Source organism: Callorhinus ursinus, unplaced genomic scaffold, assembly GCF_003265705.2.
Source record: "Callorhinus ursinus isolate GAN/ISIS: 27379988/994484 unplaced genomic scaffold, GSC_fseal_2.0 scaffold96, whole genome shotgun sequence".
Taxonomy (NCBI): domain Eukaryota; kingdom Metazoa; phylum Chordata; class Mammalia; order Carnivora; family Otariidae; genus Callorhinus; species Callorhinus ursinus.
The window spans coordinates 1,558,448-1,584,580 of record NW_027397158.1 but is presented as its reverse complement, the minus strand read 5'-3'; the positions used below and the strand labels follow the sequence as shown (position 1 = coordinate 1,584,580).

The following is a 26,133-nucleotide window of genomic DNA, read 5'->3' as shown; positions in this document are numbered from 1 at the left end:
CAGAACTAAAACCAGCACCTACCTTTTTGGGAGAAAACACCCCCAGTGTGCCGCCATCCTCCCTCATGGCCACACCCATCTCGGCCAGTAGGGCTTCCCTGGAAGGACAGTGGCCGGGTCAGCTTGAGCCTCGAGGCCACAGGACCTGCCTCACCCCTAACCGACCCATCGGCCAAGCAGGAGCCGGAGGGGATCTGGCCACACGGCCCAAGGGCAGCGCCCAGGTGGCACCCCATCCAGTCAGTGATCCGCTTAGAGAGACCTGTCACCTGATCAGAGATCAGGTCAATGGGGCCATCGGCGATGGGGTGGGGTGAGGCAGAGAGTCCCTGGTGAGAGGAGATAAGACCGTCCCACGCTAGGGCACGGCCACCCCCAGGAGCCCAGGGCTGGGCTGCTGGAGTCCTCAGTTTCCCCGCTGCCCACCTCTCCATCCGGATGGCTTCCGTCCGCCGCAGCTTCTCCTCCCATGTCTCGTTGAGCTCAGCGATGATCTTCTCCGTCTCCTGGGGAGCGAGACAGAGCAGAGTGAGGTTGGGGGTCTGCGGCGGAAGCAGACAGAGGCCAGGCTGCCAGGCAAAGGGCAGATGAGCAGCCAGGTCTGTCTAGACAGCACAATGCCCGAAAGGTCAAGGTGAAGGGCTAAGGGGTTAACGTGTCCACGGACAGAAGTGTCTCCTGTGGACACAGCCAGACAGCAAAGGAAAAGGCAAAATAAACCTGGAGGAAGAGAAACACGTACATACGAGGACATTGAGAGACGTGTGGGACACTGAGAGACGCAGGACACGGAGAGACACGCGGGACACGGAGAGACACTTGGAACTCTGAGAGACATACAGGACACTGGGAGACACGCGGGACACTGGGAGACACGCGGGACACTGGGAGACACGCGGGACACTGGGAGACGCAGGACACGGAGAGACACGTGGGATACTGGGAGACACGTGGGACACTGGGAGACGCAGGACACGGAGAGACACGCGGGACACTGGGAGACATGCGGGACACTGGGAGACATGCGGGACACTGGGAGACGCAGGACACGGAGAGACACGCGGGACACTGGGAGACACGCGGGACACTGGGAGATACGCGGGACACTGAGAGACACTTGGAACTCTGAGAGACATACAGGACACTGAGAGAGATGTGGGACACTGGGAGACACATGGGGACACTGGGAGACACGCGGGACACTGGGAGACACTCAAGGACATTGCAAGATACTCAGGAGCACTGTGAGACATGCAGGGACACTAGAGACACATGGGGACACTAGAGACACGTAGAGGTACTAGGAGATACTTGGGGACGCTGAGAGACACATGGGACGCTGAGACTGGCTCTGAGGCACGTATGTCCCTTGGCCACTGCCGGGACACAGACAACAAGCACTTCCAACAACAGCACCAGCTCCTGGCTTCCTTCCCAGTCCCACACCCCAGTGGGCCCTATGCCCCAGGGTCACCCACCCGCCCAGTGCCCCACCCCAGCCTCGGTCTAGCCTCCGTGCGTTTGTCTGCTAAGTCACCCCCAGCCCTGCACAGCCCAGCATCCCACAATCATTCCCTAGAGGAACGCTGAGCCCGCAACCTAAAACCCAGCCGGCCCCCCGTGGGGTCACAGGTGTGAGCACAGAACACCTGGGCAGGAGCGCAGAAGCCCCCGGGACCCCTGCCTGCCCTGCTCAGCACGTGGGGAGCCCTCGGTGCTGGGCAGTGGAGGGGGTGCCCGCAGGGGGAGCCCAGACTGGCTCGCTCCACCTCCAAGCAAGCCCACCCCGTGCTGTCAGGACACCCCTTCCAGGAGGAGAGGCCGCGGGCCCCACCCCTGGTGCATAGGCCTCTGTGCGGTGGGGGGGGGGGGGGCGCTGTTCCCCGCCGGCGGCGCCCTCACCTTCAGCCTCTCGATGGCCTCCTCACTGCCCGGGGCAAACAAGATGCGCTCGTGCAGGCTGGACACGGAGGCGGCACGGCTGGACAGGGCCGAGAGCGAGGACGAGGGGCTCATGCCCACCAGGGCGTTGGTCACTGTGGAGAGATTGTCAGGGGCTGGACTCAACTCTGCCCCGCCACGGTTACGGTTATTGTTCTCAAGGTCGGAAACGTCTACGGGAGGAAGGGAAGGGGAGGGCAGGCAGACAGACGGGAGGGAGAGAAAAGAAAGACCAAGTTGGGAAAAAGCAAGAGGTGGGTGAAGAGAGGCGGGAAACGGAAGCCCCCAGCAGGTGCAGCCTGGGGCCCAGCGCCGGACAAGCACATGCAAGGCTGCCTGCCACCTGCCTGCCGGGGAAGCCAGCCCCCAGAGCCCTCCCAGCACCCCGGCAGCAGCAGGGCACCCCCTCGAGCTCCTCTCTGCTCTCCCCACCCTGCCTGGGCCTGCGGCCTTCCTGCTTTCCCCACACCCGCTCCCAGGCTGCCTGGCAGCCTCCGCACCCCCACCCTGTCTCCTGGCCTTTGCTGTCACTGCCCTGTGGCCTTCCTGCACCCAGAGCCCTGACACCCAGCCTCGCCCTCTCTGCCATGGGCGCCCCCCTCCGCCCCCCCCCGGTACCCGTCGCCCGCCTGGCCAGCCACGTGCCTCCGAGCTGCGGAGACCATGCTGCCCTAACTGTCCAGCCCCACTGAGCACAGGACTCGGCCCCGAGAACACCTTGGAGGAGAGGTGAACCGTGGGACCCCCGAGAGAGCCCCTACTCCTCCACCCTGAAGAGCCTGCTCTGGGCCGCCCCAGGGCTCCACGCCCCCTGAGGCCTGGGACTTGGGGCTACAGGACGCCTCCTGGCGGGGGAGGTGCCCAGACCCCTCCTGGCAGAAGCAGACACGCAGCAGAGCAGCAGCAAACATAGGACAGCACGGGGCGCGAGGGAGAACCAGGGTGCCCTGCGGCCCTGGGTCAGGGAGGCACCAAGCCACAGGCCCAAGGCCAGAAGGAGACAGGCTGGGAGGCTCTGGCCCAGCATTCTCACTCAGCATTTCCAGAGGAAGGGGCTTCGGGGCGTGGGGAGCCGGGGGGAGGCCGGACCTGGGAGCCAGGGGGCAGACCCGGCTCCTCAGGCCCTCCAGCCCTCCCCGCCCTCTGGTGCTAGCTACCATTCTGAGCTCCCCAGGCCTCTGGGAGTACAGAGCGAGCTCAGCCACTTCCAGCCTGAGAAGGCCTTGGCTGCACCAGGCCTCCCTGGGGCCTCAGTTTCCCATATAGACATGGGCTGAGCGAGGAACACAGGCGCACCAGGTGGTGGGCCCTGCATCTGCCAGGACGGTGCCTGTGAGCAAGAGAGCTGCTGTCCCCAGCCCCTGAAAGGGGGGAAGGCAGAGGAGGGCTGGGCCGGCGCCTCCCTGCCGTGCTGCCCTATACCCCGCGGAGCAGGGACAGAAGCAGGGAAGCGGAGAGCAGCAAGGGGGATACACACATTTGGGTCCTCCGGGCACAGTGTTGGCTAAGGGGAGGGGAGGCGTGGGGGAGGGAGGAGAGACAGAGAAACAGAAGAACAGGTTTGTCTCCAGAGGGTCTGAGGTCCGCCCCTCGCAGGCCGGGCACCAGGCTGGGTGGTGGGGGTCTTCAGCGGACACTCGGGGACCGCTGCAACCCCAGCACCCACAGCACGCCGATGTGGCTTCCAGGGAAACCGTCTGCGGCCTGCTTGGGCCAGCACCAAACCCAAACCATGCAGTCCATCCACCCCGGCTGAGGCCAGAAACCACAGCCTCCCCCCCGAGGTGGCTTGCCCAGGGACTCAGAGCAGGGCTAGGATTCAGGTCAGGGCCGTGCGGGCAGCCTGGCCAGCCCCAGCCACCCAGGCTGCCCTGCCCAGGACAGGCGGCACAGACACTCACTATCGGTGATGTCCCCGAGACCCTGGGCGTACAGCAGGTCCCGCAGCCGGGTCACCTCGTCCTTCAGCTCACGGATTAGCTTGTTGTTCGGGTCCTCATTGATGACGGCGTTACAGCGGATCTGTTTGGCTCGGTCAGCATACCTGGACAGCCAAGGGAGCTGTGGTCTGTGCTCGTGGTCGGCCGGCCCAAAGGGGCCCAGAGCCCCACCCGGGGCAGAGCCGTGGTGGGGAGGGCCTCGGCAGCTGGGGCCCAGGGGCTGGACACAGAGCAGGGGGTCACCCCCCTTGGAGTCAGTGGGGCCACTGGCCAGAGAGCTACAGGTAGGGTCACCTAGCTCTGCCCCCCTATTTGGGGGGACCGAGTCCCCAGGAGGAGCAGGGATGGGGTGGTACCTCTCCCTGTGGTGGGGCTTTCGCAACTGGACCTGTGGTCCCCGGGGTGGAGGGAACAAGTCTGACCGCTGGAGGAACGTGAGGATGCCCACATGCGTGCGTATTTACTGCATACTTAAGTGTCATGGGTGTGTGAGCACGTACCTCTATCAGGACCCACACCAATTTTTCCTTTTACCATTGGTGGTGTGTGACCTGGGCAGCCAAGCAACCTCCTTCAAGGCCAGCACCCAGGCTGCCCACTCAGGCTGCCCGCCCTGCAGCCACAGGGACCTTTGGCACACACCCGTGCCCCTTTGCTCATTAAAGACCTGGTTTGGTAGCACAGGGGTCCTGGGCCGCTCGGAGTCCCATGGGTGGTGGGAATGGAACGGGCCCGTGAAGACCCAGGTGCCCCCAACAGCCACTTGGAGCCTCAAGGAGCCCCAGATGAGATGACCTCCCCCAAAGTGGTGCTCCTGACTCGGGTAGAAAGGGATCCACGCCCTCCCGGAGCCAGGCAGGGGGCGGAGGCCACCTCGCTCGAGCACACACCTCAGCGTGCTCAGAGTCTCGTCATAGTTGATGTCTGCAGGGCTCAGGGCCGCCACCATCGCCGTCCTCGAGTTCCCACCTGTGGGAAGACAGCCGGGTCATGGGGGCTCCTCTCTCCCCCGCCCCCTCCTATCTCTGCTGCAGCAGGGAGGCCGAGGCCCAGACAGGTAAACCGAGTCACGGGCCACTGTATGAACAGGGGGGTCTGGCCTTCCCCACTGCAGTGGGCGGCTCAGTCACTTTTCTTCTATAGCATGCTTTTCTCACATTTGGGGCTGTTTTGCAATAGCCAGGCCCTCTCCCCATAACCAAGTGGGAGGGAGCTGTGGCGGACTTTACAGCATTTACTACAAGGGTCGGGATAATTTCTTTAGAAACTCAACATTCATTTCAATTCAAGATGCAATGATTTCTTTCATTTTTATCTTTCTCTTTTGGAACATTTTTCTTAGTATTTCACATCCAGAGTCCTGGCCCAGGATGGCGCAGAGCCTGGCGTCAGGTAGCACACCGCGTGAGGAAATTGATGGTTGGGCTTCAGCTCCGAGGCCAACGGATCACTCGAAGGCTCAGAACACAGCGAGCACTGGGCCGGGGGTGTGGGCAGGTCAGCAGCCCGGGCAGCCCTCAGGAACGTGACCCCCACACGAACTGTGAGGTGGCAGTGTGAAGAGGGGCTTGGGGTGCGGTGCCACGCCGGTGCCAGGTTGGGCTGCATGGGGGGTTCCCCCTGCCCCTACCCTGGAGCTGGGCCTGGGCGTGGCCCTGTGGCAGAGGCCTCCTTCCGGTCCACGTCCCAGGTGAAGGAACACATTCCTAGGACACTACCATCCACTCTCGGGGGTGCCACCCTCCGGGAGCACCCAGGAAGCCTGATGTGGTACCCGTCACCAGCTCAAGCGGAGGATCAGCCAGGCTGGTTCTGGGGTGCCAGGTCGGCCAGCAGGGGCTCCTACACCGTAGCCACGAAGCTAAGGAAGTCTGTAGGTCCCAGCTGCCTATGTTCATTGGGTCAGCCCAAGACTCAGTTTACCTTCCTGGGCATCAGCCTCCCAGACTGTGAACATAGCCAGGGAGGACCCCTGAGGTTATTTTTGGGAGGAAAGGGATCAGTATTGGGACACTCCAGTCTCTATCTCTCTCTGTGTATCTTAGGGGCTCAGAACTCAAGGAGAAGGGGTGACAGATGGCACCTACCAAAAGCCCAGCAAGCAAGCAAGGCTCCCCGGAATCTGGAGTCCCAGCAAAGGGTGGTACTTGGTGTGGATGTCACGGGCTTGAAGCAGGAGCCCCGACATAGGTGTGTGTGTTCTGTGGCCCTATGGGCCATCCTGCTTCCCTGTACTTGCTCTCCTTAGCCCTTTGCTGGCCTCCAGAAGGATCCCTCAGGTTTGCCTCAGCCTCGGCCCAGAAAGGGTGAGAGGCCTCCTGGTGGTTGGACACCCCCTCCCAGGAGGTAAGGCAGGACAATGGCTCAGGGTGGAAGCCAGAACCCTAGGGGTAAGTGAACCCGAGAGTCCTCACCCAGATTTTCTCGGAGGAGCCAGGTCAGCACGGAATCTCTGTATGGAATGAAATCTGTCTTCTTCTTTTTCTTGTTCTGTGAGGGAAGAACATTCAAGGTCAACCCTGTGCCCATTGGAGGGGAAGGGAGATGGAGGGGGCAAAGCACAGGGTCTGTGGGGTGGGTCCCCAGAGCCAAAGGCTGCTGTGGAGGGCAGGGCTGGGCCAGTTCTCAAGGCCTCTCCCCACCTGACCCCTAGGGTGCTACCCCCAGGTGCCCGCACTCAGGGCCAGAACCAGACTTCCTGTCACATCCCCTCAGGTTCCTCCCTAGTCCATCCCGTTGCGCATCTGGGCCACACAGCCAGACAGAGCCGATGTCCTCTCTCCACTCTGTCAGAAGGACCAATCTGAGCCCATCGCCCCCTCCTCAAGCAGTACTGTCAGTTCTGCTGACTAAAAAGAAAAGGCCCCACCACTTTATGCAGCATTCCAGGCCTCTGCCAGTGCCCTCCGCTCACCTCTCTCTCTCCGCATGGAACTCACCTTTCCTCCCCTGCAGTCCAGGCACAAGCCCCTTCTTTAGAACCTGCTCCCCCACCTCCCCTCAGGACGAAGCATCCTCCACATTCCTAGCTACTCCTGTGACTCTTTGTTCCTCTATTAAAGTGAATGCAGGTCATTCAGAATGTGGACTCAGGCCCATGTGATGCCTGCTAGGAATCACTGCTTCTTATGGACATGACTTATGGACTGACTGAAGGAGTCCACTAATCACGGCTATTCAGTTACTTTCCAGTGTCTCCTAGTTCATGTATAGAGTTGCTTAAAAGTATTTGTTGAGCACCTGCAGTGGCCAGCAGATGTGGCGCCTGCCGCCCAGACTCCCCCCGCCAGGGAGACGCACACAGGCGCTACCACAAGGGCTGTGCCGTTTCTCTGGGTACAAGCTCATCTGTCATTGTTCTTCAGGATGATTTCCAAGAGGAGCTCCACTAGCTCTCAGAGAACATAACTTGTGAAAGCTCTTGAGACACGAGGTCAGAATGGCTTTCCAAAATGCTGTGCTGGCTTTGCTGTAGGCGAGGCTTGAGTGTCCATCTCCTAGCAGCTCCTCAGTACTGAAGGCCTTTTTTAATCTGTTGAGACTTGGTGGATGAAAACTGTATTTCTACTTTGCTTTTTGATTACTTAATTCCTGAGGCTGAATCTTCTGCCACATTTGTCATATTTCCATTTCCACAGTAAACGTCCTACGATCACGCAGTCCCTTCTGCAAGGACCAGGAGTCACCTTCAGTTCTGTCACTCCATCACCACTGTTCATTCCATCCAGCAGCAGCCACTGTTCAGTCATGCTCCTGCACCTCCCAGAACTACCCACTGCTCTCCCTTCTCCTCTGCCTTCCCAGCCTCCATCATCTCACACCTGAATTTTTGCGCCACTGACTTCGTCTCCTGACTGCCACACCAGGCCATGCCGTTCCCCATCTATTCTTCATGCAGCAGCCTGAGCCCTGCTGAAAACCCATCCACTGCTCCCCATTAAACCACAATCAGCTGGTTCCTGACAACAGACTAAAGACCTCAGATCAGGCCCCTGCCCTTCTCTGGCCTCATCATCTACATGCCTCCATGCTCCCTCCTCCAGACCCTGATCCTCAAAAACTTTCTCACTCCATTTCTGAAAAAGTTTCTATTGCAAACCCCCCACTTCACACAGTTCCCATAGTGCCTCACATAGTCCCTCATAGTCCTTTACTCACTCCCTCACGCAGTTCCCCACAGCACCCTGCACAGTTCCAGGTCCACCACACAACTATGCACAATATGTCACACAATGCATCTCGCAGTTCATGACACAGTTCCTCTCTCACAGTTCCTTATATAGTTCTTTACATAGTTCCACCTAGCTCCTCACACAGATCTCTACAGAGTTCCTCACATAGTTCCACACAATTCCTTACAGTCCCTGGCATAGTCCTTCACAGTTCTTCACACATTTCCCCAAAGAGCTTCTCGCAGCTCCTAACATAGCTCCCCCCACAATCCCTCACACAATTCTGCTTTTTAAAGAGTTCCCTACACAGTCCCGATGCAGCTCCTCACACTTCCGCCCATAATTCCACATAGTCCCTCACAATTCCTGAAAACGTCCTCAGCACTTTCACAGTCCCCACACCATTTTGCATTCTTCCTCTCACAGTTCCACATAGTTTCTCACAATTCACACAGTTCCCAACCGTTCCTCAGTTTCTCATCTAGTTTCTCACACTTCCCCCACATTTCCTCACACAGACTTCACACAATTCCTCACACAGTTCCTCACAATTCTTCCAATTCCACACACAGTACCACACAACTCTATACACAGTTCCACATACAGTTTCTCAAACAGCTCTTCTCACAGGTCCTTACACAGTCCCTCATATAGTTCCTCTCAGATCCTCACACAATTTCTCTCAGTTCCTGACATAATGCTTCACACCACCCCTAACACAGTTCCATGCCTACTTCCCACACTGTTCCTCAAATGGTTCTTCACACAATTCCTCCCAGTTCCTCAGTTTCCTCACATAGTTACTCACTTAGTTCCCCCACACCATTCCACGTTTCCTTACACAGTGCACACAGAGTTCCTCACAATTCTTCATACAGTCTACATCTATTTCCTTATAGTTCCTCATAATTCCTCACATCCTCCACAGATTCACCTGGTACCTTACATAGTTTTCATCTCAGATCCTCTCATAGTTCCTAACACAGCTCCCCACACAATTTCTTCCTCTCACAGTTCCACAAAGTCCACATACAGTTCCTCACAATTCTTCAGTTTCTCACCCAGTTCCACACAGTTTCTCATAGTTCATACCGTTCCTCACAGTTCCCAACAGTCCACACAGTGCCACATACAGTTCCACACACACACTTTTCACACAGACCCTACACAATTTCCCACACACTTTCATACAGATTCCTTCAAAGTTTCTTACACGTCTCCACACAAATCCCTGACATAGTCCGTTACACAGTTCTGCATGCATTTCCCCAGAAAGTTTCTCAGTTTCTCACATTCCTTTTCCCACTGACTATGTGGGAAGTGTGTGTGTATAATTGTGCCAGGAACAGTGTGAAGAACTGCATTGTGACTGTGTGGGGAACTCTGTAATTAACTGAAGAGAACTGTGTGAGGGACTGCGTATTGTCCCTCACATAGTTTTCCATACAGTTCCCTCACAGCCCCCATACTTCCCCACACCATTTCACATACTTCCTCTCACAGTTCCACACAGTTTCTCGCAGAGTTCACATACGTTTCCTCACAATTCACACAGCTCCCCACACAGTTCTACACATAGTTTTCACAGTTTCTCTCACTTCCTCACAGTTCCCTCACACAGTTCTACCCAGTTCCTCATACTTCCTCACAAAGTTCCCCCCATCATTCCAGAGTTCCTCACAGTTCTCCAAAAATTTCCTCAAAAGTCACTCACACAATTCCCACAGTCTGCCCACACAGTTTCACACACTTCTTACAGTGAGGCGAAGTGCCTCACGATTTCATTACTTACACACAGTTCCTCTCACAACTCCTCACATAGTTCCTCCCACAGTTCCTCACATTTTTTCATGGAAATCCTCAGAATTATGCAGTTTCTCATGTATTTCCTCAAACTATTTCTCACAGTTCCTCAAACAGTTCCCCACATACTTCCTGTATAGGTTCCCACCCAGTTCCTCACAGTCCCATACAGTTCACCACAGTTCCCTCACACAGTTCCACACACTTCCTCTCGCAGTTCCACACAGTCCCTTTCACAGTTCCCTACACACTTCCTCACACACTTCCATGGAACGTTGCCTCATACTGTTCCCACACAGTTCCTTTACAGGTCCTCAAAGAGTTCCTCTCATTTTCTCACAGTTCTTGACACATTACTTCACAGAGTTCTTCCCAGTCCCTCAGTTTTTCACACAGTTTCTCTCATAGTTCCTCACAGTCCCCACAGGTTCCTTGCAGAATTCCTCATATAATTCCACACAGTTCCCTCTACACACTTCCCCACATAATCCCTCACAATTCCTCACACAATTCCTCTCATAAGTCACCAGTTTTTCACACAGTCCCACATAGAACTCCTCCAAGTTCACAGACACAGTTCCCCACACCGTTTCACATACTTCCTCTCCCATTTCAGTGTGGTTCCTCACACATTCCACACAGTTCCTCACAATACTTGACACAATTCCAGACTTCTTGCAGAGTTCCCCATACTAGTACCTCACACTTGCCCTAAACAGTTCCCCACACAGCTCCTCACATAGTCACTCACTGTTGCTCAATGTCCACACACAGTTCCTCAAGGTTCTCCCTCCACACAATTCCCACATATTTTCCCACACCATTCCAACTATTCCCCACACTGTCACATTCCTCACAGTTCTTCACACAGTTCCTGCCTCGTTCCCCACAGAGTTCTACAGTTCCTCAGAGTTCCCACACACAATTCCCATACCATTTCATACATTACCTCTCACATTTCCTCAGAGTTCCTCACATAGTCTTCACATGGTTCCTCACAGTTCCCACATAGTTCCTTGGTTTCCTCAGTTATCCATTTAGCTCCCCATACCATTCTCCACAGTTCCTCATTCAGTCCACACATTTACTCGTAGTTCTTCAGTTTCACATGCATTTTGTCACAGTTACAATTCTTCAGAGTGCCATACACAATTTCAATTTTCTATAGTCCACAATACAGTCTGTTACAGTTCCTTGTGCATTTTACCCATTTCTCACACTTCCTCACATAGTTCCTTAGACAGTCCTACGCACAGTATTTCACAGTTGCCCACACAGTTCTCTACAATTCCTGATAGAATTCCCACACTTGCCCTACACCATTTCAGATACTTCCTCTCACAGTTCCTCAGTTTTCACAGTTTCTTACACAATACTTCATAATTCCTCACACTGTTCACATTTCCACACACACTTCCCATATAGTTCCTCACAAAATCATTCACATAGTTCCTTACAGATACTCACAGTTCCTACAGTTAGTTCCTCTCAGATCCTCGCTTAGTTCTTCCCATGTTTCCTCACAGTTCCCAACACATTTCCTCATACAGTTCCCCACATAGTTGATCACACACTTCCTCTCATTTCCTTACGTTGTTCCTCATGCTTCCCCACATAGTTCCTCACATTTCTGCCCACGCAATTCCTCACATAAATCAACATTTTTCCACTTTAGCACCTCACACTGGGCTTTCCAACTACATGGCACAGGTGTGTACCCCTCTGCCTGACTGGTTCCTCCCCGCTCCTCAGGTCTCAGCCCTAAAGCTACCTGTCCTGTAAAGTTTCCATGGCCATACTGACTAAAGGCTATCTTGGTGTATGGGTCATGCTCACAGCCCATTTTTTTCCCTTATGAGATTTATACCAATTCATAATTCTGTTTCTATGTCTACTATGTCCCCCATCGTGCTGTGGCCCCTGAAGGGCTATGTTGTTCTAACACAGGGCCCAGCTCAGAGTTGGGCTCAATGTGTTTGTCTGCTAGGTGCACAAACGAAAGGGTAATTTCACTGCCAAGCCCTTCACAGAACAACTGGGGCTAAAGGCACTCGTTGCTTCGAGCCCTCCAATGCCGTGGCTGAAGACTCCTCCCCCTAGAACTGAAGAAAGCATCTTACCTTATTGGGCCCCGAGTCCTGGAAAAGAAAAGACAGAATCTGAGGACCTGGAGGCTGGGGACCCAGGGTATGTGGGGAGGGCAGGATTAGCGGGCCCCAGAGAACAAGGGAACAGGAGAGGCCTGAGCACGTGCCAGGTGTCCATCACTTACCACCTGGTCATTGCTGGCCACCTTGGTCCTGACAGGCCAAACAACAGTGCGACCTCTCAGGCTGCTATCACCCACCAGCTCTTCCCTCACCCCAAACAATTTAAGAAAAGGGTAGGGCCTCCTAAAATTCATCCTTCTCTGGGCAAAGGCCTGGGTGTTTTGGTGAATGGCCAATATCAGCGGGGAAACTGGGGTTCCAGGGAGTGACAGGGATCGCTACTCCATCTGTAGCCTAGGTACACACACCCTTCACATCTCTGGGCTTTCCCTTGAACCCCAGGCACCTTGATAGAGATAGCGCCTGGCACAGTTATGACAGGCTCCCGGTGTCCTCCCAGAAGGAAGGACGGGGAGCCACTTCTGCAATCCACCCCATCAGTCTAGTTCTAGACACCCAAAGCTAGCTCACCATTTCAGCCAGAGCAGAGATGACCTTCCCCAGCGTGGTCAAGGACTTATTGATGTTGGCTCCCTCCTGTGCAGAGAAGACAGTCAGGACATCAGAAAGCCTCAGGAGCCTCTTGCTCCAGGGTGATCCCCTGGGACCTCACCCCATGTGACACGGGGCTAAGGCCGCCAATCCCTGACCGTCAATCCCGGGGTTCCTTGGTGCACGGGAGGCTCTGGCAAGAAACCAGGCAGAGGCCCACCCCGGCCGGGGGAGTGCAGTTTGCCCAGCTTCTCCTAGGCTCCCTGGGAGTCTTCGTAACATCTCACACACGCCCCAGGGCCCCACTGGTACAATTTCCAGAGCCCCTTCCCACCCACTGGGTAATGTGGGGACCAAAGTGGGGCTGGAACGTGAAAACTCTCCTTCCTGACGCCGAAGACTGCTTTGACCACAACTGTCTGCCTCGCAGCCTGTGCTCTGGCACGAAAGCCACACACCAGTGGCCAAGTTACTGCGAGGACCTGTGAAAGGCCCAGCTTTCCTGCCAGGGTCTCTGTCCTTGTTAACCCCTAGCCAGTGTGCCAGCCGCTGCCTCCTGGCTACCGGCCTCCTCCCACCTCCTCCTGTGCCCCCTGTTCTCCCTGCCCGAGCTCGCCCTGGGTGGGGGTGGCCCCACCTGCAGCCCCAAGAGGAGCCCTCCTGCCCAGCCCACCCTGGAGTGAGCCCGGCTCAGAGATGCCATCCGCCAGATGAGCGAGGCCCAGGATCACAGACATGGCAGTCTGGCCCCTACCTTGAGACGTGTGCCCTTGGCTCCTGTGGAGTCGGCCCGCTCACTCCCGGCCAGGTCCACCAGGCTGATTTTGCTCACCTGAAATGGCAAGTGTGTCATATGCAGGAGAGGCCGTGGGGCCCCTATGGGGGCGCCCTGCCTCCTCCCAGCACGGCCTAAATCACACACTTGAGGAGCCGTGGCCAAGCCCTTCCCCAGGCCTGACGGTTTCTAACCCTGCACAGTGTCCCTCCCTTCACAGCTCGTCCGAGACTCTGCCTAAGGTCAAAGCCCACCTCCCCAAGAGGCTGCATGCCCCTCACCCCTAAAACGCCTGATGCTGCTGCTGTGCTGTTCTCAGCACGTGGGGCGCTCTTCATGTGTTGGCACAGAATTCCCCCCAGAGCTCCCCAGGTATATCCTGTCACCTCTTTCCACAGATGGGCTCATCATCTGTGGTGGGATCTGAACCCAGTTCCAGCACCCCAGCCGCTGCTCAGCTGCCTCACACGCATTCCAGGAAGACCCAGGCCCTCCCAATCCGTGGCCACTGCAGACAGGACTTGCCCAGACATTAACAGTCAGGAGACCCTCTTGGTGCCCAGAGCCCACAGCAAGGAGGATGGTCACAGCGGGCAGCCCACAGAGAGGTCCACCCTGTTCCAGCTTGCGCTCTCTGGCCACCCAGGCCCCACTGGGCCATCGTGACTCTTGGGGAGAATGGCACCAGGCTGAGGTGACCCTGGCGTGGTTGGGGACTAAGTGGGGCTAACTTCTCCCAGACACCCTGCAGACCCTGGGGTGCCGCCTGAGAGAGTGCTCCCTGTCAGGAGGTGGCTGAGGCGCCCCCAGGAGAAGGCCTGGACTGTGGGTCAGGGAAGATGACACAGAGAAAACCTGACACCAAGGGACAGAGCCACCGATGGACAGGATGAGGCTCTGAGCCTGCCCTGCCACCTTTCTGGGAGCACAGAGACTACGTGTCTGGATAAAGGACCCAGGAGACGCTGCCCTCCTGGGGCCACCGACGATGCCAAGGCATGTGGGAAAGGCATCCAGGGCTGGGGCCGTGGGCGGGCTGGTGCCCAGACAGCACAGCCTCAGCTTTGTGTTTGTGGATGCCGGGGCCCCCGCTCCTGCCAGTCGGCCGGGGCCCCCAGTCACCATTGTGACAGGCACTCACTCAGCCCGCGGCCCCCAGCCTCCAAGGGCCACCAGCATCCACAGCAGCGCAGCTCTGGGGACAGCCCTCCTCAGCCCCCAGTCTACAACTCCTGGCAGGAGGCAGACAGAGGCAGATGCCAGGTCCACGGACCCTCCTCTCCCAGCCCCTTCCACGTCCCGGCGGTGCCAAACGCTGAGAAGAGACGGCCTTGTGGGCCGGGCCAACTTCTTGGAGGCCCATGCCAGGCTGGGGGTGGGCACACGCCTTGCAGGCTGATGGTCATCCTGGCCCCCTCGTCCTGCCCAATGGGACTGCCCCCTGCCCCCCTCCCAGACGGCCCCCCTCTGCCGAGGCCACGACTCACTTTCTCTGTGGTGATGTTGGTCTCCGCATCATGGCGCTTCTGGGTGAAGATGATGTTGAAGACTGCATGGGAGCGGCTGCTGGTTTCATTCATGTTTGTGGCCGCCACGGTCCTAGGGGGACAGAAACCGCACGGGGTTACCCATCATCCTGTGGCCGGGCGTGAGAGTGGCTGATGCTGCTAGCCAGCTGGGCCAGGTCATGGGGCATGTCACGTGGTGACCGTGCCTCCTGTCACAGCATTAGCAGGGCTCACCCCCGCCTGGCCACCAGCTGCGGCCTGGGACTCGGGTGCTGTCACAGGGGCTCCGCGCAGCCCAGACAGCCCCCGCTCAACTGTGTGGCCGGGGGTCCTCCTGGACCGCGATGTGGAAAAGCCCCACCCAGGAGGGAGAGGGGTGCCCACCTTCTGTCCCAGTCTGCGGAGGGGGCAAAGCCCAAGGCAGCCTGCGGGGAGGCCCGGGGCTGGTCCCAGCGCTGCTGAGATGCAGAGACCTCACTGTCTGACAGCCCCCAGCAGGGAGAGTCCTCATCACAACAGCTGGGAGGACCCTCACCCTCCCGGAGCCCCTGGGTGGCAGAGAGGGGGACTGTTGCCGTGACCACCCGAGCAGCGCAGCCGGGGAGACAGACTGTCTGTGCCCGGCTGTGCCTTGCGGTCGGCCCTTCCCCGAGAGCCCCTACCTTGTGCCCTGTCCAGAGGGCTATTCGTCCTCGGAGAAGGCAAGGCTGGTCCTCCTGACCACTGAGCCCAACAGGGAAGCTGTCCGTGGGGAGGGCCCCCCGGGGAGCCACCACAGACAACAACCAGTCCCCCCCAGGGCACAAACCAACCCCGCAAGAGGAGCAGCCCCTGTGCAAGGGATGGGGTGGGGGATCGGAGGCCCCTCTCAGGCTGGCATGTGCCCTCCGTGGCCTCGTCCCATGGGGCCCACCCCTCCACGGGGGGGGCTTGGACAGCCCCGGTGGGCAGGCCAACAGGTGCCCCAGGGACCAGGCCCTCCTCAGAGGTTTGCAGCAGCGGGCATGGGGAGGATGGGCGAGCCACCCGGCACACACCTGGCCTTGTTCCCTGAGTCCATGAGGTCCTGGATGTCATTGTAGGAGGTGACGGCCAGCTTGGAGAGGTCCTCCACGTACGGCCCCAGCAGCGGGTGCTCTCTCACACGCAGGTTGCCCTTGTTCTTGGGATTCAGGAGGTCACGGACACGCTCACAGTAAATCTCCATGTAGCTGACCTGCAGGGCAGAGACATTCCATCAGGGAGCCCCCCAGGTGTGGTGCTAGGGGGCAGTGGGGGTCACCATCCAGGACCCCCAGGATAGGAGGTGTGCGGGCCTTCGTCAGAAACCCCCAAGATGGAGGGGGGTTGCAAGGGCTATCAGGAGCTCCCAGGTGAGGAGTACAGGAGGCATGGGGGCCACCAGCAGGGACTCCCCCAAGGTGGGGGTGCAGGGCCGTCATCAGGCACCCTTGGGATAGGGGTATGGGGGCTGCCTGCTGGGTAGGGGGAGGCGTGCCAAGGACTCCCATCCCCTGTATGAGTGCCTGAGCTGGGGTGTCAGCCCACCCCCTCCTGCTGGCCTCCCCCCACCCACAGCCGTACTGGGGGCCTGTCCAGCAGGGACACCCTGGGGCCACCGTGGCCATGGCAGAGCCAGGTTATGCAGCTCGGAGACACCTGTCCTTGCAGCTGGCACAGAGCGCTACTAAACAAACACTCGCTGAGCAGAGGACCGTCCCTCGCTCCTCCGTGCCCAGCACGTCTCCCCATCTGGAGTGGGTACGCCGGCATGGGTGCCGCGTGCATGAGTGAGTGACAAGCTCAGGGTACCAACCAGTGGTGGAGACTCGCTTTAAATCAGAAAAGCATTGCTGTCCATGCCTGGAACCCCACCCCCGCCCCGTGCTGGAGTCACGGACACTCGGAGAGCCCCACCTCCACGGAGTAGGACATGTTGTCATTGGTCGTGTCGTTGATACGGGAGAACAGGTCCTCGCAGAGCTGCAGGGCCAAGGACACAGCGTCAGACAATGGGGACAATGGGGCTGTTCCTAAAGCCCTGTCCCCCGGGTGCCGTGGGCAGCCTGAGCGCAGGCCGGACACGGCTCTCTGGGCCCCTCTTGCTCCCTGATAGTCCATCTCAAAGGCACTGAGAAGGCCTGCACCCAAAGAGCAGCTGTCTTCTGCTTAAGTCATGGAGTCCTCACGGATGATATCTGATCCTTTCCTACACTCTGAGTGCCATCTTTGTCTGCACGGAGTGGGTGGGAGTCTTTCATGCCACAGACTACCTGGTGTTCTCCCCCGCCCTGGCCAGGTCAAGCACTGACCAGCTCAGATCCAGAGGCCTGGCCAGGGGGGCTGGGCAGGGTGGTGGCCAGGGTCTCAGCAGTATCTGAGGCATCTGTGTCTCAGCCTTCAGTTAACCGAAGGCTGCCCCTTGTCCGGGCATCTCTCCCTGCCCAGACCACCAGCCCTCACAGCCTCCCAGGGCAAGGTCAGCCATGCCAGTGGCTCTGCCCCTCCAGCACCCCATGACAGGGCCTGGGCTCCAGCCTCTTCCTGCCCCCCACCCTCCCAGGTTACCTTCCTTCCTGGCTCCCTTCCCCCTGGGACTCCTCTCCTGGGGCGCCCTGCTGGGCCCTTCTGTCCCGGCTGGTGCAGCCCTGTCTGGTTGGCCCTTACGAGGCCCCGCACCACCCTGCCCCCAGCCCGCGTGCCTGGGGGATGATGCCCTGCTGCTCCTTCTCCTGCTTGCCCATCATGGTGTAGGACTTGCCGGCCCCCGTCTGCCCGTAGGCGAAGATGCACACGTTGTAACCCTCAAAGGCATGCTGCAGCATCTCCTCGCCGATGTCCCGGTACACCTGCTTCTGTGAGGCGTAGTTGATGTCCTCAGGCTGGAAGACAGGGGGTGGCACAGCTGTAGGAGGCTGGGTGCCCCCAGGGCTTGGCCCACCGTGTTCACTGAGCACCCACCCAGCTGCTGGGAGCCTCACGGGCATCACGGGCAGTGCAGTGTGGAGGGATACCTGCCCCCCACCCCCCTCACACTCCCTGCAGAGGGGACCCAACCCTGCTCGGCAGGGTGCAGCTTCCCAAAGGAGGGACTGGGAGGAGCTGGCCAGACGGGGTGGGGCGGCCGGGGCAGAAGGGCATTTCAGCAGAGGCAACCTCCTGCACCAGGGCTCAGAGGCAGGAGCCTGAGACACAATGCTCAAAATCGAGGCGGCCTTGGGAGTGAGGACAGGTGGGGCTGGAAGGGCAGGGCCTGGAGGCCCGGGAGCCCAGGGACCAGACCACCGTGTCCGGATGCTCTCCTAACAGAGGACTGCTTTAGGCAGGCCCCAGGGGTTACCCTAACAACGCATGTCACTGCTCAGGGTGACCTTTCACACACAAGGACCTTGGGAAAGTAGTCCCCCCACCCCTCACCCCGAGCAGGCACTGCTGGCCCCTTCCCTGGGCCTCACACCTGTCCCTCCCTCCCCTGGCCAAGCAGCGGCCCTGGTTAGAGAGACACACGCAGCGCCTGGTGGAGCATCCGCAGTGCTGCAGCCCAGCCCCCTGAGCCCCAGTCCAGGTTACCTTCCTTCCTGGTAACTCTGGGCTTACCGAGGTGTGCGACCAGTAGGAGTAGTCGAAGCTGAAGCTTTTGGGTGTCTCCTTGGGCTGTTTAGGGTTAATGATGGCTGCAAAGAGGACAGGCATGGCAGTTAACACTCTGTGGGGGGAGAGGCCATCAGCATGTGGTACCTGCCCGCAGACAGGTGCCCCAAGGCAGCGAGGCGGGGTCCCCAGAGGCCTCTGGCCCTGGACAAGCCAGCCCCCCAATGGGACGGGGCCAGGGCTCCAATTCCAGGCAGACAAGCCTTGTGTGCCCCTTTCCTCTGTCTGGTGGACCCTGCTGCCCACAGATGCACTGAGGGCACCCACACTGGCTCCTTCCCGCAGACGCTGGGTCAGCCGGAGACCCTGCAGCCCACCCCGACCCCTCGGTCCAGTCCTGCTCCCCACCTCACCCCTCTGGGCCTTGCCGCATCTGCTCTGCATACATGCGTCCTAGACGCACCCAGAAGGCTGCGGCACCCGGGCTCGGTCGAGCTCTGCTTCCTGCGGGCCCGCCATCCCAGTGTGCTTCCTGTGTGCTGTGCGCAGCACGGGCTGTCCCCTCGCTGTGGGATTCCATCACGGGGCACACAGCTCGTTCCTCCTGCCCGTGTGCCTCTGGTGCTTTCCAGGCCTGCTCTCACGGGCTCCCTGGCACTGTCCTCTGCACAGCCCCCCGCCCCCCGCCCCCGCCCCCAGCAAGCGGCATGCGGCGCTGTCCAGAGGCACCACGCCCAGAATGTCGGTTCTTCAAACCAGGAACGAAGCCACGAATGCGTGGTGGTGCCATCATCCACCGGCCAGGGCCAGGCAAGTACCTCAGCAGGCCTCCAGCCCGAGGCTGCTTTTTCCCAGGCCTGCAAGTACCCCTGCCCCTAGCATTTCCCACGCCCCCAGAGCCACAGGCCACATGTGCTTGGTGGCCAGGCAGGAGACACCGAGGCCCCCAACCCCCATTGGGCCACCCCGCCCGCTGCCTGCCGGACCACCATCTGAACCTACAAAGTTCCAGTTTGATGGAGGACCCTGAGGCCCAGTGTCTTTGCGGGCAGGCCCCTCGGCCATTTGCTTGGGCTGAGCACCCTGCTCCAGCACGGGCATCACCTGCAGCCTGTCCCCAGGGCTGACTTGGTTTTGGGACCTGGACCTCAGATTTAGGCGTTCTGGGAGATCACCCAGCACGTTTGAGAAACCAGCGGGCAGGAGCAGGGGACTGACCGTCACAGCGCTGTCCTTGGGGCTGAGCGCAGCTCACATCCACGCTGCCTCTGAGAGCAAGGCTGAGGAGAGCCACTGCCCTGCTTTCAACTCCTGCTAAGACTGGGGATGCAGCCACTGGAACCCCAAGTGCAGATAATGCCGGCGCCATGGAAACAACAATCACAGCACCTCCCGAGCCAAGCCTGGGCTGGGCCCCCAATGCCCATGCGGCAAGGGGCCGGGTCCCCTCCCCGCGCCCTGCACAGGCCTAGCCCCTGCCCCCTCCAGCCTGCTCCCCTGTGTCCAGCGTGACCCTTGCCCAGTTCTGGGTGCTGACCTCGCTCTGACTGTGTCCTGGTGTTGGGGTGTTTGCCATGTACCTCTCAGGGACTACGGGCTCCCTGAGGCGGGGGCCCTCCCAGGAACAGAGCACAGGTGTGCTCAAGGAGTGCCGAGAGGGCCGGGGACAGCTAACAGTGAGGGACCAAGGGCAGGAGTGGGCCACAGGAGAGTCTGCCATGAGGACCGTCCAGCAGAGGGGCTCCGGCGCTCAGGACCTGCCTGTCACCTATCTCCATTCCCCCCTGGGGGCCCCATGGGGTCTTGAGAAGTACCCTGTCATTACAGATGGGACCTGAGCTCCAGGCACAGTCAGACAGGAACCCAGGGTCCACCTGGGCCTGGCTCCTCATTGGCACCTCCAAACCCTCCCCAGGGCTGACCGGCACACCACCACCCGCAGTCAGCCTGCCACACACTGGGACAGAGCCGCTTTGCTAGGGAGAGGGCTACCTTTGCCAGACTCTTGAGTTTCTCCTTGTGTGGGATTGAGGAAGGAGGAGGGGTCCTCCCGGGGCCTGCTCCCGCCAGGCCGGGGGGAGCTGGGGCCCCTCCAAAGGGCATACAATACAGGGTGCACAAGGCATGGGCACCTGCCAGGGACGACGACGTGGCTGGTGAGGGCCCCAGCTTGAATAGGGAAGGGAGGCAGGGAGGAAGGACTGACGGAAGCCATTTTCTCTGTCCACAAGCCAGTGCGGGCTCCTTCCAGCACCGCCAGGGTCTAAATGCTGAGGAATTTTGTGAGCCTGTTGTTAAACTGGCCACAGGGCGAGTATTTATATCAGGGAAATCAGGCACGTGCGTGTGTGTGCGTGTGTATGAGGGCATGAGTGTGCGCGCACACGCATGTGTGTACGTGTGAGCATGTATGTGTGCATGCGTGTGCACGTGAGCATGAGTGCATGCACGTGTGAGCATGCGTGTGCACATGAGTGAGCGTGCATGTGTGAGCATGTGTGAGCGTGCGTGTGAGCATGCATATACACGTGTGTGTGTGCGTGTGCATGCATGTGTGAGCGCACGCACAGGTGAGCTGATTTACCAGCAGGCCACTGCTCTGCACTTGCAGGATTTGGGAGAGCCCACTGCAGCAGACCAGAAGCTCGGCGGGGTCTCAGGGAACAGTTAGTTCAACACCCGGGCACTGGCATATTCCTCATCCACAAGAGCGCTCACCCCCTCACCTTCTCCCAACTGACCAGGAAGGCTCCTTGGCCATTGGTGTGGCCCCCAGCCCCCTGCCAGCCCCTACGCCCCGTCACTGTGCCCCTTCTTGATGCTGCAAGGCACAGCCCTTGCCCCTGCCGGTCCAGCTGCATCTGGCGCTGATGTGTGCGTTGCCCACCTTCCCACTGGAGTGTCGCCCCCGAGGGCAGTAAGAGCCTCTGTCCTGCTCTCCTGGGGCCCCAGACTGCAGCCTCATAAGGCTCGTGCTCAGCAAATGTTTGCTGACGACTTGAAGGGGCCCCATGTCCACCCTGCTCTTCCCATGCAGCCACAAATGATGGCGTGCATCACAGAGCCCGGGTGTCCCTGTCCATGCCTCGGAAACTGTCCTCGCCCCTGTGGGACCTATGGGGACAGCACACGAGGCCACCACCGCGGCTCTGAGAGCAGAACACCCATCGCAACTCTAACGGGTGGCAGGCCTCCAGGGGAGAAGGCAGCTCCCGGCCCCGCGGCTGTCCCGGATGGGGCTGGCAGGACAGACAGGCACCCGTCCCCTAGGCTGAGGCTGCTGCCCCGGCCCGGCGGCCTCCAGGGCTCCCCTGCGGACACCGTGAACAGGCCTACAGGGGTGCCACCAACTCCACAGCCATAGCCAAGCTCCCTTCTGTGGGCTTCCATTCCCAGACTCACTCTATTTGGAACCTAGAACATTCTAGAACAGTGACGGCAAATGGAGGCTTAGATGAGTTAGGCATTTGCAACACCTGGGTCTGTGCACAGGGCTGCTGGTTGACAAGGGCCTTTGGGAGAAAGACCACTATGAGCAAAGAAGGGTCTGGAATGTTCCGGGGGGGCCATCCAGAATGGTGGTCACTGCCTGAAATCACACTGGGACCAGCTTGCCAGGATCCGGGAGGAGGGCTGGAGGCAGGAAGGCTGGGCGTGAGCCTGTGGGGCCTGCTTAGGCTGGGGGCAGGCCCTGGATGCATCGGCCCCGTGGCCTTCGTCCAGTCCCCTCCACTCCAGAGGCACTGTCCTGGGTGAGTAGCATCCTCCCCAAATTCACATCCACTTAGAACCTCAGCATGTGACCTTCTTTGGAAACACGGTCTTGGAAGATGAGATTAGTAAAGATGAGATCATGCCAATTAGGGCTGTAAATCCAGGGACCGGGGTCCTTATACGAAGTGGGGTCCACCAGAGACAGACAGACAGACACGTGCAGGGAAAAGCCCACGTGAGGACGGAGGCTAGCCCAGGCCTGTGGCAGCCACCACAAGCCCGAAACAGGCCAGGAGTGGATTCTCTCAGAGCCTCAGCAGGAACCAACCCCACTGACACCTTGATCTCACACCACTGGCCTCTGGGAAAATCACTTCTGTCACGGCTCATCTGTCCCTAGGAAACAGACTTCCCATCGGTGCCGAGGGCCTGGGGCTGAGGGCTGGCCTACAGTTGGGCACAAGAGGCCAGAGAGGTAGGCCCTGCATGGCCAGAAGGACTCAGAAGACAGGAAACCCTTCCAGGGGTCCCCAAGTCTGCTCTCTGGTAAAGTGGGGGTGTGGGGATACACACACAGGACGTCTGCAGTCCTGAGTAACCTACCCAAGCCTGCCACGCACGGGCGAAGCTTACACTGCGCAGTTTGGCTGGCTCTCAAAATTGCCAAATCTGAAATGTTCAAGGGAAGGTATCATTCATACAGGTGATGAACACAGGAAAACAAATCACGTTTAGCTGTGAATGTTTCTAATTTGTGTGTCAGGATGGAGCTTCGAGTGGCATGTTCCGGGACCCTGCCTCTCCCGTGGGCACCCAGTTTTGAGATCCAAGAAGCAAGTCACCATCCCGGCAGGGTGGAGCGGGCAGGGCCGGACGGCCTCCTGCCCTGACACTCACGGCCGGGCGCCAGGCGCCGATGAGCAAGTGTGCGGCCAGAGCCGCCACGCGGTCTAATCACTGGGCCTCGACTATTGCTTCGCTGGGCAAGTGCTCCCTGCTGAACTCGCAGGCTGGCCCCTGAGGCCTGGCACAGCCTTCTTGTGGAGCACTGTCTCTGCCCCTTCTCACGGGCCCCACGTACACTGACAAGGTGGCTGTGAGCTGTCACCCAAACAGCTCCGTGCTTGTGCACCTTGGGTTGGCTTGGGGGACCCCCCGCCCCACTCTGCCCCCGGGTCGCCCGGAGGAAAGCCCATCCTGCCCACTGACCCCACTCCACAGACAAGATTCCCTGCGCTGAGGGCTGGAGGGCATCCTCCTCTCCTCTGGGCGCCCTCAGTCCTCACCCATGCTTCTGACATGGCTTCTAGCACTTTCTACCAGTACCATCACTGCTTTGTTTTCTCCAAGACGAATACAGCTCCCCGAGTGACTGCCTCAATTACCCATTCTTCTGACACTCTATCTCTCCGTGTCTCTGCGTCTCTGTCTCTCAGGCCAGAGGCGGGTCAGAGTTTTCACTCCCACAGCTCATCACCTCCTCCAGCTATCTGCTTCCGTGACGCCCGTCACACCCTGTCCGAGACCACTCCCAAGCTCCAGGGGAGACGGGTCCGACTCTGATGTGTTGTTCTGTATTCTGCAGGCTCCCGGACGGTGTGGTCACCTGTGAGCCCCTCCTGCCAAGACCCTCAGCGACTGTCCAAGGTGATGGGCCAGGCCCCAGGAGGGAACAGGGGTCCCCACACTCATTGTTGATGTCCGGGGTCACCCAACAGTGACATGGCAGACTCTGTCAGCTCCTTGGGCGCATGTCCTCTGCCCACCCAGGGTCACAGCTCCCAGCAAAGGTCACAGTTCCCACCCTGGGGTCACTTCTCACCAGAAGTCACAGTTCCCACCAGGGGTCGCAGTTCCCACCAGAGGTCAGGGTTCCCACCAGGGGTCACACTTCCCACCAGAGATCACGGTTCCCACCAGGGGTCACGGTTCCCACCAGGGGTCACAACTGCCACCAGAGATCACAGTTCCCACCCTGGGGTCACAGTTCTCATCAGAGGTTACAGTTCCCACCAGGAGTCATGGTTCCCATCAGAGGTCATGGTTCTCACCAGGGATCACATTTCCAACCCTCGGGCACAATGCCCATCTGGGGTAACAGTTCCCACCGGGGTAACAGTGGTAACTAGAGGCCATGGTTTGCAGCCAGGAACCACAGTTCTCACCCAAGATGTCATGGTTCCCACCCAGGGTCACAGTTTCTGTGCAGCACCTGGCTTCCCATCTTAAGGCATGAGTCACACCACCTGAGCTCCTCTCTGGTCACAAGGAAACCAGGCCCCTGGACCAACCCTCAGCTCACACTGGGGCAGATGCTGGACAAGCAGCCAGCCTCAGGGAGGACAATGCAGAGATGCATCCTCTATGTCAGAGGGTCCCAGCGACCCGAGCGCTGCCGTCTGTGGCGGTTACCCATGCATCAGCGCCCTCCACAGCTTCCTCCCCACGTCCATGTTCTCTCCCCACGTAGCCTGGGACCACCTCCTCAATAAACCCTTGGCACCCGAATCCTCACGTCAGGGTCTGCTTCCAGGGACCCAGTGGAGGCAACACTATTCCTAAGAGCCATGACGAAACCTCAGATGTGCATGGCCACACCATGCCCAACGGCCCCCAAGCAAGCTCTGAGCGGGGCATCCATGACCTGCCCACCCGGGATGAAGGACCACAGAGCTCCACGGGCTTCTGGAAAGACCACCTCCCAGCCCCCACGCCTTCCCACAGAGCCTACAGGTGCTCAGAACATTCTAGAGACACCTGAATCCTCACCCCCTCAACAGGCCTAGGGAGGCAGCTGCTCTCGGCGCTGAGTGCCCCTCCCCTTGGCCAGCCCCTCCCTCTGAACCTGGATAGCAGGTGGGGTAGGTTACGTGATTCTACAACATCAGGATGAAGTGTGAGCGAGCAGCCGGCACCAATCACACGGTATGGCTTGTACCCCGAGCCTGCCGTGACAGCCGTGGTCACTGCTCGAGGGACCCCAGGAGCAAACCACCTGCTGAGCCCAGAATTCTTGTTCTAAGTCACAAGCGTGGGGGCAGGCTGTTAATCAGCTGGAGACATAACCCAGACCCTGGCTCGGTTTTTGTGGGACCCGAAACAAGCCCTGCTAACCTCCGTGTTGGAAGCAGAGGTGGATAGGGGGCAGGAGGGTCTCCCGGGGTGCTGCTCAGGTTGTGAGAATCTGGCCGCTCATCTGCATGCGGGGCCAATTTGATCCAAAATTTCAAGCCAAAAGAGCAAAGGCCAGGCTCAGAGTGGGTGCTCTCTCCTGCCAGCAGCCTGTGAGCTAACGAAGCCTGTCAGGGCTCATCTGCCTCCCTGAACACCACACTGTCATTCCCTCTCTTACTACCGCCTATTAGCCTATGGACTGCAGGCCTCCCCCTCCTCAGGACGGTTGGAGATGACCTACAATCACAAACAAGGCAAAAGAACAGGCTGAATAAAATAACATATAAATGTATAAATGTAGGGCAGCTGAAACAAGATGAGAAATCCGTAACCTCATGTACTGGGTCAGAAAGTGTGCCCCCCTAATTCACGTCCATCCTGAGCCTCAGAGGGTGACCTTCTTTGGAAACGGGGTCTTTGAAGATGGAATTAGCTGTCATAGTGAGGTCATGCCGAAGCAGGGTGGGTCCTAAATCCAGGGATCAGCGTTCTTTTCTCTTTTGGTGTTTCAAGCCTGTATTTAAATGCTAGTTAGTACACACACCATGGAGGACTGGTTTCAATGATTCTCACTTACACACAGGCCCAGTGCTCACAACAAGTGCCCTTCTGAGTGCCCATCCCCCATCTAGACCACCCCCGCCCACCTGCCGGCTGGTCCGTGTTCCTATGTGAAGTCATGTGCTGACTGCTGACGCCAGCTACAAGCCAAGATGGCCGGACCAGCAGAAGCCGCAAGAGGCAGGAAGGAGAGTCCTCTAGAACGTCAGAGGCAGCACGACCCTGTCAGTACCCTGATTTCAGACATCGGCC

General features: G+C 58.9%; 1 protein-coding gene across 22 annotated transcripts in view; it reads right to left on the bottom strand.

Annotated features, from left to right (window-relative positions):
• The window catches only part of KIF1A (kinesin family member 1A), a 92,781-nt gene that overhangs the window by 43,428 nt on the left and 23,220 nt on the right, over nucleotides 1–26,133 (bottom strand). For 9 of the 22 annotated variants that reach the window (XM_073888786.1, XM_073888789.1, XM_073888790.1 and 6 more), the window contains exons 3-17: nucleotides 18,439–18,515; nucleotides 17,544–17,723; nucleotides 16,759–16,824; nucleotides 15,879–16,057; nucleotides 14,821–14,932; nucleotides 13,313–13,390; nucleotides 12,538–12,603; nucleotides 11,977–11,994; nucleotides 6,296–6,371; nucleotides 4,772–4,850; nucleotides 3,843–3,985; nucleotides 3,419–3,445; nucleotides 1,903–2,114; nucleotides 427–506; nucleotides 23–98 (exon numbers count right to left, since the gene is read on the bottom strand). In XM_073888786.1, the coding sequence (XP_073744887.1) occupies nucleotides 23–98; nucleotides 427–506; nucleotides 1,903–2,114; nucleotides 3,419–3,445; nucleotides 3,843–3,985; nucleotides 4,772–4,850; nucleotides 6,296–6,371; nucleotides 11,977–11,994; nucleotides 12,538–12,603; nucleotides 13,313–13,390; nucleotides 14,821–14,932; nucleotides 15,879–16,057; nucleotides 16,759–16,824; nucleotides 17,544–17,723; nucleotides 18,439–18,515 (1,469 nt within the window). The remainder of the gene's footprint in view (nucleotides 1–22; nucleotides 99–426; nucleotides 507–1,902; nucleotides 2,115–3,418; nucleotides 3,446–3,842; nucleotides 3,986–4,771; nucleotides 4,851–6,295; nucleotides 6,372–11,976; nucleotides 11,995–12,537; nucleotides 12,604–13,312; nucleotides 13,391–14,820; nucleotides 14,933–15,878; nucleotides 16,058–16,758; nucleotides 16,825–17,543; nucleotides 17,724–18,438; nucleotides 18,516–26,133) is intronic. The other 13 variants (XM_073888793.1, XM_073888795.1, XM_073888796.1 and 10 more) reach the window with 2 other exon arrangements.